The sequence below is a fragment of the Megalops cyprinoides genome, chromosome 12 (genome assembly GCF_013368585.1).
Source record: "Megalops cyprinoides isolate fMegCyp1 chromosome 12, fMegCyp1.pri, whole genome shotgun sequence".
In the NCBI taxonomy this organism is placed as follows: domain Eukaryota; kingdom Metazoa; phylum Chordata; class Actinopteri; order Elopiformes; family Megalopidae; genus Megalops; species Megalops cyprinoides.
The window spans coordinates 10,918,914-10,931,411 of NC_050594.1; the positions used below are offsets into that span (position 1 = coordinate 10,918,914).

General features: G+C 39.3%; 1 protein-coding gene across 1 annotated transcript in view; it reads right to left on the reverse strand.

The window, feature by feature from the left end:
• LOC118787205 (kelch-like protein 29) overlaps positions 1 to 12,498 on the reverse strand; it is a 109,714-nt gene that overhangs the window by 62,728 nt on the left and 34,488 nt on the right. Inside the window, exon 4 of the mRNA XM_036542679.1 lies at positions 287 to 434. Within this exon, the coding sequence (XP_036398572.1) occupies positions 287 to 434 (148 nt within the window). The remainder of the gene's footprint in view (positions 1 to 286; positions 435 to 12,498) is intronic.

Here is a 12,498-nt window from a genome sequence, read left to right on the forward strand (position 1 = left end):
AATGCTGCTCAGAGTTACAGATGCATTTGATGCTTGTCATATGATGTCCTTTCGTATCATATCATATCAGATCATATAATGTCATGTCATGTCATGTCATGTCATGTCATATAGCATGAGTCAATTCAACCTCACAAAATTTATTCAGTTCTTAACTTTAATTTAATTTAATGTCATGAATTAGGCAACTTTTTTCCAAGCCTCAATCAAAGGTCTTTTTACATAAAACAATCAGTGGACTTGGCTGTCCCTGAGGGTGCAGGCTTGAGACGCCAGGAGCCCGTACCTGTACTGTCATTCTCACGAATCTGCTTGGCAGGCGGCTCGTCCGTCTCCCAGGGCGTGGACTGATTGATAGGTGTTTGACCCCATCGGATCGCAGGTGCCAGGATCTGCCCCTGGCTCTGACTGTTACCCGGCAACAGCCCAGAGATCTAAATTAAAGGTAAGAAACAGATGAGTTGTTAAATGCAATCTGCTAAATAGCTGCACTCATTTAATGCTGTAATATAAACTGCTTAAATGAAACAAATACAATAAACAGGCAGGCAGATATAAAATCCAATAATGTACAGTGGGAAACATTTCCTTTTAAGCTAGAACAAAGCAAGCTGCATTTTCCTTTTCTACAGTGACTGCGTCTATAAAACATTCACAATACAACGAAGAGCATGCCATTTTTCCATGTATTTGACACTCCACTAAAATGCAACAGTACCATGACTAACTGCGTGGGAAGGTACAGTGTGTTAGGCCAAGCTTCAAGTAAATAAAACACACAAACATTAGCTAGGCTTTGTGACCCAAACACTGACATCATGCCCACCTCTCATCTGCAGACATAGCTAGTTTGTTCAATGTTTCATTGTAAATACATAACCAACAGAACAAAGTGCAATTTTTTAGAAGTGAAGAAGATAATATCAGAATTATAGGAAGACATGTTACCTCTTACAAATGTGACCAGCCACAAAACACCTCAACATTTTGTGATTGTAATGCTTGACCCAATTGGAAAGACAATCTTGTGGGGTTGCACTGCCTCAAGATAATTTGATATTTTATGCTTTTCACTCTGAAATTGAAGTCCCAAGCTTAGCATTCTGGACTTTAATCTTCTCATCCAATCAAGAGGGGCTTCACTTCCTGAAGAAGGGAACAGCATCACATGCTCAGAGATCTTGATTCAAATCCATCTGACCTCAGCAGTAATCCAAATCTCAATCTGAAGAAAACAAGCACCAGCCAGACTAAGAACTTGTTCCCAAACACAAACTCACTTCATAAGTCTGTGTATCATAGCGTGTAATACAAAACTTTTTTTCTAAAGTTTAAACTTTTAATATCCCTTTTCATAAGGAACAGAAGCTGCACGGCCTGATTTCTCTGTCAGTGCACTGATTGCAGCATTTCACCTGACTAATTTTTACAAAGAAAAGAGGCATTCAGAATAGCTTCGCATGTGCCCACAGTAATCAGTGGCCTGCTGTGAAACTGCAGCCAATCGGAGGGATTGCTAGCTCTCTCCCGAGGAGCTGGATCTGCAAACTCATTCTGTTTGCAGTGCAGTCCAGGCAGAAAGCCGGCCACTCCACAACTTCAGCCAAAAATTCCTCAGAAGCTTCTGTCGGCAACAGCATGCTAGTTTCTCAATCCTTTGACTGGAAGGTTTGACAAAGCATTTTCTCCCCCCAAAAATAACATGAAATGAAAAAAAAAATGATTTTCACAGTAAAATCGCAGACTTTTCAAGGATAAACCGAAAAGTAATAATTCATACCGTGAACATAAATTGTCCTTTGACGTTAATCTGCATTTCACATTCAGGCTCCCCAGCATAGACATCTGCTGCCTCACAGCAGTAATAATGAATGCAATTTTACTGCTGAGTGACATAAACATTCTACAGCAACTTTCATGCTTATTTTTCCACTGCACGGGGCCTTACATGTCCTCATGTATCACACTGAGACTGGAATGTAATATAGAGACTCTGTGGTACCAGAGACTCGAGGCAGCGATGAGGGAGATGTGCGTGTTTGTGACAGAGTGGTGGTGGAACTGCGATAGGGATGAGTCATGTGACACGCCTTTTTAGGGGGTGTGACTGCTGAGGACTTTGAGAGGGGTTCAAAGTCACACCCCTACACACTGCGAGACAGGAGGCCTCTGTCAGAATTTTGTGGATCCCTGAGGCCATCTTGTCCTCCTGTAGGACACCCCACAGAAACCCTCCTCTGGCTCTGTCTCCAGCTCTCCTCCAACTTCAGACCTCCCTTACTAGAGTGCAAACCTTAAAACTGCAGTGTACAGGCAGCAGGCAATGCTCCACTCATTGCCTCCACCCACCCATACTTCCTTCACCTTACATTACAAGGGCCACACAAACAAACACACAAAAAAATGCAAAATTAAAAGGAAAACTTTCTATTGGCCATTCTGTCTTTTTAGAAAACCATTTAGTCTGGCATGAGGCACCACTGGGAGACCATTAGTTAGATCAACAGGCTGAGAATGACCCCAGCAAATTACAGGTGTCCATTCCTATTTGACACAAACAAGCTATCAGCAGTTGTGCTTAAGTTTCCAATAGAGACCACATGATTTCCTCAGAAGACCACAGAATTACGACAGGTTAGCTATGCACCCACCAGTCTGACCTTCAGATATTGCTACAGAGTACTGGTTAAGTTAGGTTTTACGCAACATAAGTGCTACTTTGAATCAGCAACTTTAAATTAATTATTGCCATGAAGAAAGGCAAACTGTCCTTTGTGCAACACCAATACTGAAAGTACAGAAATATATACTTTAATTCCAACCTGTGGAAAAATAAATCAATTCCTTCACTTCTTGTAAATTAAATGTAATTAAATGAAATGTATCTCATAATTTATTATTTCAAATATTAAATTTAGATCATAATTTAATAATCTGACCATCTGATAATGGACCAATGCATATGCAACACCACGAGATGCTTATTTTACCAAATGCTGAACAAATCCTATCAGGGAAAATAGCAACAATGGATTTTTGGATTCCCTTTACATATAAAACACTTACATATGTCCCACATACATACACAAAATATTTAAAGCCTATACTGAGTTAGCTGTCAATCATAATCACCTTTCACATGTACCTGTCAGATGTGAAGTGCTCCTCACAGACCCTAATGGAGTCTAAAGAGTCTGTCATTCACTTTGGTCCTGTTTACTCTTTAGTGCAGGATTTTGTGAGCCAATCAGTGTGGTCCTTTTCACTTTCCTCCTATTTGGTCTATAATGCTGCAGCCTGGAAGCCATTCACTTCAGTCCTGTTTTTTTCTCCTCAGTACAGCCATTTGTGAGCCATTCTAAGCATTCTGGTTATCTCTACAACTGAGCTTAGCTAATTAGGTTTCATTGAGCCGCTAATTGAATACTGGTCTGCCTTTTACATCTCTTTGACAGTTATCACCAAGTCTTTTGTAAAAGAAAATGTCTGATGGAGGAATGAACAAAGTCAAAGGAAAGGTGTTTCTTCAACGTATTCTGTTAAAATATATCTCTGACAAACCGATCAGTCATCAGTCAGTTATTAAGGTTACATATTTGCTTTTCACTTAATTTTCAATTAATTACATTTTGTCACATTTTTTCACATTTCACATCACAACTGTCACTCTGAAACTCAGGCCTCACATTTTGTTTGACAATATGTACATTAACCAAAGCACATAAAAACAAACAAAAAAAACAATGTAATTTATAGCAATCAGATTATACTCCTCTGCCCTGGAAAAATAGTACAGACCAGATCTATGCAATGTACTTGCAATGTTCCTTTGCCTGTTCACTCAAATGCAAATTCACGTACAAAATGGGCAACAGTTATATAAGCAAAAATGACAGCTTACCATTTCCTCACTATTTAGTTCACTCCTTTCTCCTCTGTCAATGTATAACAAGATGTGGCACTTCTAATCGCCATGCTCTTCGCTCCTTTCCTTCAGTAAATCCAACAACAATGTCTGCACACTTATCTAGTTCAAAAGATCAACTACAACTTTTCAACTTTATATCAAACACGCCACACTGTCGCTGACAGGAAAAAGCTGACATTATTGAACTGTCAGTTTTGAATCCTTTCAAGGGCCAATTGATTTTCTGCCAGAGAGAGAAACTTACTCTGTTTGGTTCAATCTTTTTACCTGGCACTAAAGCAGCCCTCTTCAAACACAATTTTCTTGAAAATGGTTCTAATCATTTATCTACATCATGATATAACAGGATTTTAATTGTGTTGTGGTTGGAGGCAGTGAAGTTTTGGAAGTTTCTTCCAAACACAAATTGTATGACAAACTTCACAATTACAAAAAAGGATTAACGCATCAATTATAATTATGATGTTTAAAGGCAACTTCACTGAAATATCCCCAAACTAATATGCAGTTCCCTACCTTACAGTTTAGAGGTCAGGTGTGGTTACATAAGAAACTGCCATTTTATTCAATAATTACTACATATGGTGTCTTATGAGGCCATGTCATTTCCACTCTCTCATACATCACTGATGGATAGACATTGGTTTTCTACCTCTCTCCACAAAAGTCTAATTTTCAGAATCTCGTTATCAGCCTCTCCAGCATGATTAGGTGTCCTGAACCATTCAAGCCATTAAATTATTATGGAAATATTGGTTTCTTATGGTAGCTCTGAGCTGCAAAACACAAATAAAAATAGAAAATACAAAATACAAAAACCTTCAGCTCTGCGGTGCAAATACAAAAGGTAAGCCCTTTAACTTAAGTCTGAATGGGTGTTTTTCAGTTCCATCAGCAGATATTTTGTGGTGATACTGCAGTTCTGATAGTGTATTGAACTACCTGAAACTATCAGGAAGCCAACAAGGAAGAAATGTTTGGAATGTGCAACCACAGGGGAGTTGACCTAAGGATGCTGAGCAGAGCCCAAGAAGGGGTATAGGGACTGATGATGGACTGAATATATTGTAGAAGCTGTACTGGACCAACTGAAAAGGTAACAACAGGATGCTGAATCTAGTGGAAGCAGCGATCAGCAGCTAATGAAGGGAGACAAGGAGAGGCAAAACAAGAGCATATTTTGGGAGACAGAAGGCAGCCTTGAAGAGCAGTTTTCTGAATACTTTAAATTGGTCAGGGGGCAGAGACAGGATCACCAGCCATTAGAGTGGTATAGTAAAAGGGCCTGGACCAGGAGTTGAGTAGAATAGGTTGTGAGAAACAGACATTTCAGACAAACAGACTTTTCATATCATTGAGGAAGATCCTGCTGGCTGGGGTCATCAAGGCAATGTGCTCTGTGAAGAAGAGCTTGAGAGCTTCAAGAACAGATAAGCCTCTTTGTGGCCCAGGAGTGCTCCAGGAGGGGAACATTGTAGAACCATCTAGGCATTTTTCTGAGAACTTGGAGGGATAAGCATTTAGTCCGCAGGTATGCAGCACACTGAGCAGGTCTGACTCACATGGAAATTGTAATGACCTGACATCCCAGTAGAAATCTCAGCTAAACATGTGGTAATAAAGCAACAAGAAACATTTGAGTGTCACTGGCATATCAGTGGTAGGAAGACCATGGAATAAAAAGAAATAGCAGTGAAAAAATAAACAGTAATAACAGAAATAACAACTCATTACGTATAAAGGGTGAACTGAATACCTTGATTATGTACAGAAATGTTGCAGTAATGTGAGAACTGAACAAATACACATCTATTAGCTTTGCTAAGATATATATTTGTACAGAGATACTAACATCAAGAATACCCTGATGATGTACAGAAATGTTGCAGTTATGTGAGAAGTGACCTTTTTTTTTTTTTTTTTTTTTTTTTTTTACACAAAAGGAACAAATATACATATGCTATCACAGTGGTCCGCAGACTGCTCTGGTTAATGAACATCATTACACAGGCTGCTTAAGCACACCTTGTCCAGGGATTGCATTTTCCTCAGGAATCACATTTTCTTCTCATCCACATTGACACAACAATCTTTCCTGGATGCTACAGGCTGCGTGGCGCAGTATAATGTATACCTACCCATACAGTGATTCTCAGCTGGACAGAAATGCTTTTCCTGCAGTGAGGTATTTAGTGTTCTGCATTGCCCATTCCACAGACAAGGGGGCGGTGTCAGGATGAACGCAGTAAAAACAGCAGCTGCTTTAGACTGTGGCTTTATGAACTCCCCTACTGGTGGAGCCATCTTCTGTTATCAACTCACTGCTTCAAACACCAACCATGGTGTTTTGATGGAGAGATGAAAGTCTTTTGACTGGTTCATGACTCAGTGATTGACAGTATGCTAATGGCATCCATTATGGGGTTCAAGAGGCCTCACTTTCCCCTCACTAGAAGGTAACCCTAAAGGTCATGTTATGCTATTTGTTAAGGACATACCATCAACAGCACCATTATCTCCCAACATTAAATGTCAGGTTATTGTTTGCATCCAAACACAAATAATTGCTGAAGTACTGAATTATTTTTTATTTTATACTGCACAATATACCAGACATGCCTTTCAAAGATTCCAAGATTTCATTTCAAAGATGCCAATTTGCACCCAGACCATCAATGATATGTATTATAATTTTTTTCTTCATTGCTGAAAGTTTGTTGAGCACAATGTTTGTCAATCCCATTTCAACAAAAGGACAGCAGACACTGGAAAAACATTTCTTGCTATTTCTTTGAAGAGATGTGATTTTTTCCGAAAACATTTTACTTTAACAGCTAAGCTTAAGACAACACCGTTCTGTCTGTCATTAAAGGAGAGAATGAGAAGAATCCCAGTCAAAGTTATAACCTACATAGAACTCACTGAGGAACCCGAGAAGATAAATAGCAATAAAAGATCAAAGACATGCATCTCACTGAAAGGAAAGCATGTAGCACTGTCCCTGATGTCTGTTTTGGATTACGGGGACACGGTTTACCTAAACACATCCAGTAATTGTGCATTATTTGAAGAATCTGTGTAGATTTGTTGTTGACTGTCATTACAGAACCAGTCCACGTGTACAGAAATGTGTTCAGAACCTTCATAAACAGAGCTGAACTGGATTTGGCCCCTTCAGCTGCTTCAGCCAAAAGTGAATCATAGTAAATGCACCCCAAAGCAGATGAAAGAGCTGTTCATTTCACAGGACAGGTCATTCTCTCAGCCAAGCCACAATGTTTATTTTAAGCCACAAGGGTTCATAATGAACTTGGAAATAAGGTGTTTAGTTTGAAGGCACCAACCGACTGCAAAGCTTTGCGATTTCCCTGGAAGTAAACAGACATTTTACCCGACTTTCACACACTCAAAAAAGTGAGTGTTCTTCCAGATGACTGCTTTTTGTGTAATTTATGTTTCTTGTTTTGATTTAGTTTGATTGCTAGGTGCTGCCCCCCACCCCCACATGGCCCCTCCAAAAAACGAGACGTTGTATCTCAGGCAGTTTCATCCCCCAAACAAAATGAACTGTTCTAAATGAACTGTTTTTGAGACGCTGAAGCAAACTCCACTTCGAAAGGACGTGCATTATGATGCTGCACTGAATTCAGCTTTAGAAAGAACTTCATTCATGACTAACATAGGCATATGCATTCTGTAATAATTTTCAATCCTTTTTAATGAGCTTTAGGTTTGGTTATTTATGAGTGTCAGAGCTATTTAAAGTTTCTTCCCCCTTATTCTAGCAATGCCTTTTAGCCGCTTTTTGTAGAAAATACCAATTTCTCCAATGATTCATGTTACAGTGTTTGGAAAGCCAGTCTTATTTATCCAAAGCAAAGTAGTTACGACACATTAATTATGCATACAGAAGTTCAGCTGCCAAAGAGAACAAAGCTGGGCAGTATGACACACTTGAGAATACGACAGGCAAACCACACTGTCCTGCAGGAATAAAACAGTAATGAGAAGCACCATCCTCAGAAGATAAAGGTCTTAATACAATCATTTACAATCACAACTAAACGCATCGAATCTGTTAGCAAACCACATATAAACCTAGCCTTCAACTCCACAGCTTCAATTTAGAGATAACAGCAGCATTTGTATAGTCTTTAGACAGTTAACAACATCTAGCACAATTTACAGAGTACATTCACTTAAATAGACTCTGCTACTGCATGTAGAGTTTAGGAATGGACTACAAATGATAATACACCATGAATATACCACATATAGTAATATAGCCATGAATGGAACCCAATGAGCTATGGTAATACAGCCGTGAATGAGACTGAACCAACTATGGTAGAGGTTTTCAAATTTCCATTCAGAGCAAGGAGGGTGGTGCCAGCGCATTCAAGGGGAGGCCTAACATGAGTGGTAGAAATTGCCTACATAACTACAGTCTTTGGCGAGAGGCTTAATTATCAGTCAAGTTCCATGCCAATTAGCTAGTTACATTCAACAAAGCAGGAATTCCCAAATGTCACTGTTGATATACAGAATCTTATGATTTGGACCTTTGATCAATGGACTGTTCCACAGAATCATTGTCATAGAAGAATAAAGAGTGTCTGCTTAAGGCTCAGATGATTATGATTGAGATAGCAAACTGTTGGGACATTAAAGGGAGAAGTAAATGTTTTATACTTTTTTATTATTATTATTATTTATTAGATTGTTTTTTTTTCTGGTAAAAAATGATGCACACTCATGAATTGTACCTTAATGAAAACTAAATGGAAATAAATGTGTAGTTTGTTTCACAACTAGCGTTTAATTACCATAAATCCCATGTGAATCCAGTAGCTAGCGGCAAACAGTCTTGCCAAATATTCTTTCCTTATAAGCTTTTAATATCTTGCAGAAAAGCATACTTATGACATTTAGCTAGTTAGCTTGCCATTACCATTTTAGCAAAGTGCCAAAGGGATGCTGAGGTAGAGGAGTTCAGAAGAATAAATCAATTTCCTCTATGAAATTAATTAAAAACAAGTTTTGATTAATTATTTTTTAAAGTTTGGAACTACTTCACATTAGTTATTCTTGGGAAAACATTTCTAATATCAAAATACTCTCTCAATGAGCAGAGATCTCTTGGGAGAGCTTGGAGTTGTTACATTACTGCCTAACACCGCATCAGAGCTGGCTACTTTCATCCAAAGACACACTGTATCATCAATGATGCACTGTGGACTAATAAGTGTCAAAGGCATAACAGGAACTGGTTCTTTACGAGGTCAAATATAGGAAAAGGACCTTCATTCCAGCACATTTGTGAGACAGTTAATTTGGAAAAGCAACTTCATCATGAAAATATTATGTTGTGTTAGTCAAAACACATGGGGTATTCTGCTTTATATTTTTGAGTGTTTCATAGGCTGGTCATAGTCTCTAACAGATGTAGGGGCCCAAAAAACTTTTTCCTCGAAAAGGAGGGGAGCCATGTTGCTGTGTCAAAGTTTGACATGGTGGTGTCAAACTGAAAACTATCTGGAACTGGACTATGATAGTCCATTTCCCTTCAAGGATGTGTTATCTATAGTGACACAGGAATTAATCTTCTCTAACAGAAGTCTAGGATTAAGATCAATGTGTGAAGCACATGGTGTGGAACATTACAATCATTTCCAACAGACAGGGTTACCTAAATTTTGTCCTAAATGAAGTTATGTGCAGTGGCAAGTCATCTTTACAAAATCTAAAAATCATACATGGATTCCAGAAGGGAGATCAGCCTTTTACAACTATAGAACATACTATATAAAATATACTATATTATATATATATATATATATATAAATGAAGTATAAAAATGACAACGCAGATCAAGCTACGCTACCAGCAACAGGGGAAAGTGGGGCTCCAAATTCTACACCTTCGCTTTGCTTTTAACCGGTCACACACTGACACATTGAGCCCTTTTATGCAAAGTATTTTTGTCTTAGCCCGGGAAACTGTAGCAACATAAACATTTCCACTGCATGCTGCTGCAGTGGCTCAACAGAACGTTTGGGTCAACACATAAAAAAAAAGAGTAAAATAAACATTCAGTGCTGGCAGCTGAATTTCCGTCTGACTGCTGTGAATGTCGGGCCTCCCCCCTCCGTCCATCCTGTTTAAGATGTAAATGTTTACAGCCTAATGATAAACCTCATTCCCATCAGAGGGACAAAATAAGAAACAAACGCTTCTCGCGGCTAACGCTTTCCATTTGCACCCACTTCTGGGCTCCTTTCATCTCTAGGCCATTTTACCACTGCTCCCCTCTGTGTCCAAATAAGTCTCAAAATCCCACTATGGTGTAAAGTGAAGCAATGCGCGGGCCCATCCATCACAATGCCTGATCTGCAGCGATTACTTCCACGCGCAATGAGGACGCCAAAACAGCACGGCTGCAGAGCAACGCTGATGGTGCGCTTTAATTACATTTGCGCTGTTCATACTGACATGTTTCTGCAATTAGACCTATCTGACTGGGTGACGTCACACAGCGGTATATTCCTGGCTCACTGTAATGCTGCTGCAGTGTGGCGTGGGAGACCGCGGTTTAGTCTCTGTCTTCTGGTCGCAAGCGCTTATCCTCATCAGACATCCATGCCTGCCAGAATATATAACGCATTGCAATGAACCAAACTAACGTCAATTCAGTCGCATTTCTATGTAGTCCTGTCTCTTGGATTGAATATTCCACAGGCAAATTAAAAGAACATTTGTGTTTGCAGTAGTTCTTATAAATATAACAATAATAATAATAATAATAATCTCCCTGTCTAAGAGACAGGCTGTTAGCACATGTGGAGACAAGCCCTCTGAAAGGTACTGTAATGTCTGTCCCCTCATTACTACTTGTATGGTATAGTGTATCAATGTGTGAACTGGGACCTAAAATTCAATGAGAAACAGAGGCAGAAACCCTAAAGAAGTTTAGCCATGGGTATACAAACAACATCTGAAATTAATCAGTGTTTGAATTACAACTTGCAATACAGATGAAAGAAGAACTTTGGAGTTGACTGCTGTGCTCCTTTCGACAAATATTTTTAAAATGTCTAGCTAGGGCTGTTACCCAACAGCTATCAATACCATCTTTTTTTATGTTGAAAGTAATAAACATTTATAGTCCTAACTACTAGTGACACTGGCATTGCTTTGAAGTAATTGAGACTGCCCAGATTGGAGAGCTCGTCTTTTCGAGGAACATTTCTTCAATTCATCTTTCATGTTTTTACTGGCTCCTGCACAGAGCACACTTAAGAGCACTGTTACAAACCGGGAGTGGTAACTTTGCAAGCTACACAGAACAATTTATGATGAACTGACAGAGTAGTGGTCTACAGCCAAGCAGACTGCGGTTACAAGACATGGACGTCTGGAGCTGGAATGTAAACACAGGGGCAGATCTAAAGCCTGCTCAGGGAGAGCCAGTCTACTATGCTCCCTGAAATTAAATTAACATTAAGCAAACATTAAACTCTGTTAAAAAAAAATATAAACTGTATTTCACGTGCATCTTCCTTGGGATTTTCCATCCTCTAAACTGAGGGAACTAAACTAAGTTGCAGCAAATTATATTTCATTTATACAATGAAGTTATACAATAACAGTAACCCACAAGTCCCCCACAAACCCTCCTGCCCCCAGAAGTTGCAGAGGAGCTTAGCTGATTGGCTGAGAGTGTTGCAGGAGTGAGCAGAACCTATATACACGGCGTGTGCTGCAGACAGCAGACATGGAGAGCTCCGCTGTGTTCTGCCCACACAGAGCAACTTTGCACAGCTTTCTCCCACGAGTACCTTCACTCAGCCCCTCTTCAGCTTTATTGGTTTAGGTACAGTACTTGTTTTTCCTCACAATTCTTTACTATTTCAGGTTTGCATTACTGTGTACTGAAAGCTTTATTATAGCTCTGAGCCAGCATTTATGATAAAATGTCATGGGGAAAGAACACATCTTACTCCCATCTTCATTTGTATTTGAGATGGTGAAATTGGAATACATGTACACTGCTACACAGTGTTAAAGCTGCACTTTCCTATGGTCCTTAGGCTTACCAGGTAATTGTCAGTGGTGGTGGTGTGGGTGGAAAGTGCAATACAGGTGACACCATGCAGGTTTCAAATACGAGCGAAAAGTAAATATGAATAGTAATGTGCACAATTGAGCTGACTGTTGGACCAAGCTTACAATCCCATCATCCTCTTTGGCAGGTATACCTGCAGGGAAAAAAACAGGTGGCAAGGTAATTACCTTTCATTTTTATTGCTATAGTGCAATTTCCATACCACATTTACAACTGCAGAGTCTGGCTGTATTCTGCACTGAAGAGTTAATAGAAAAAAACATTTTAAATGTCATGAGTGCTAAGAATCCATACGTAAACCATGAGATGTGTCATCTTTTCATTCTGATTGGCTTTTCAGTGCTGCAAGGATTATGCAGACGGATTCTGTGGAGCAGACAGTACACATGAGGGACAGAAACACCTCCATTCATCTAAAGCACACTTGTTTTTTTTCAACACATTT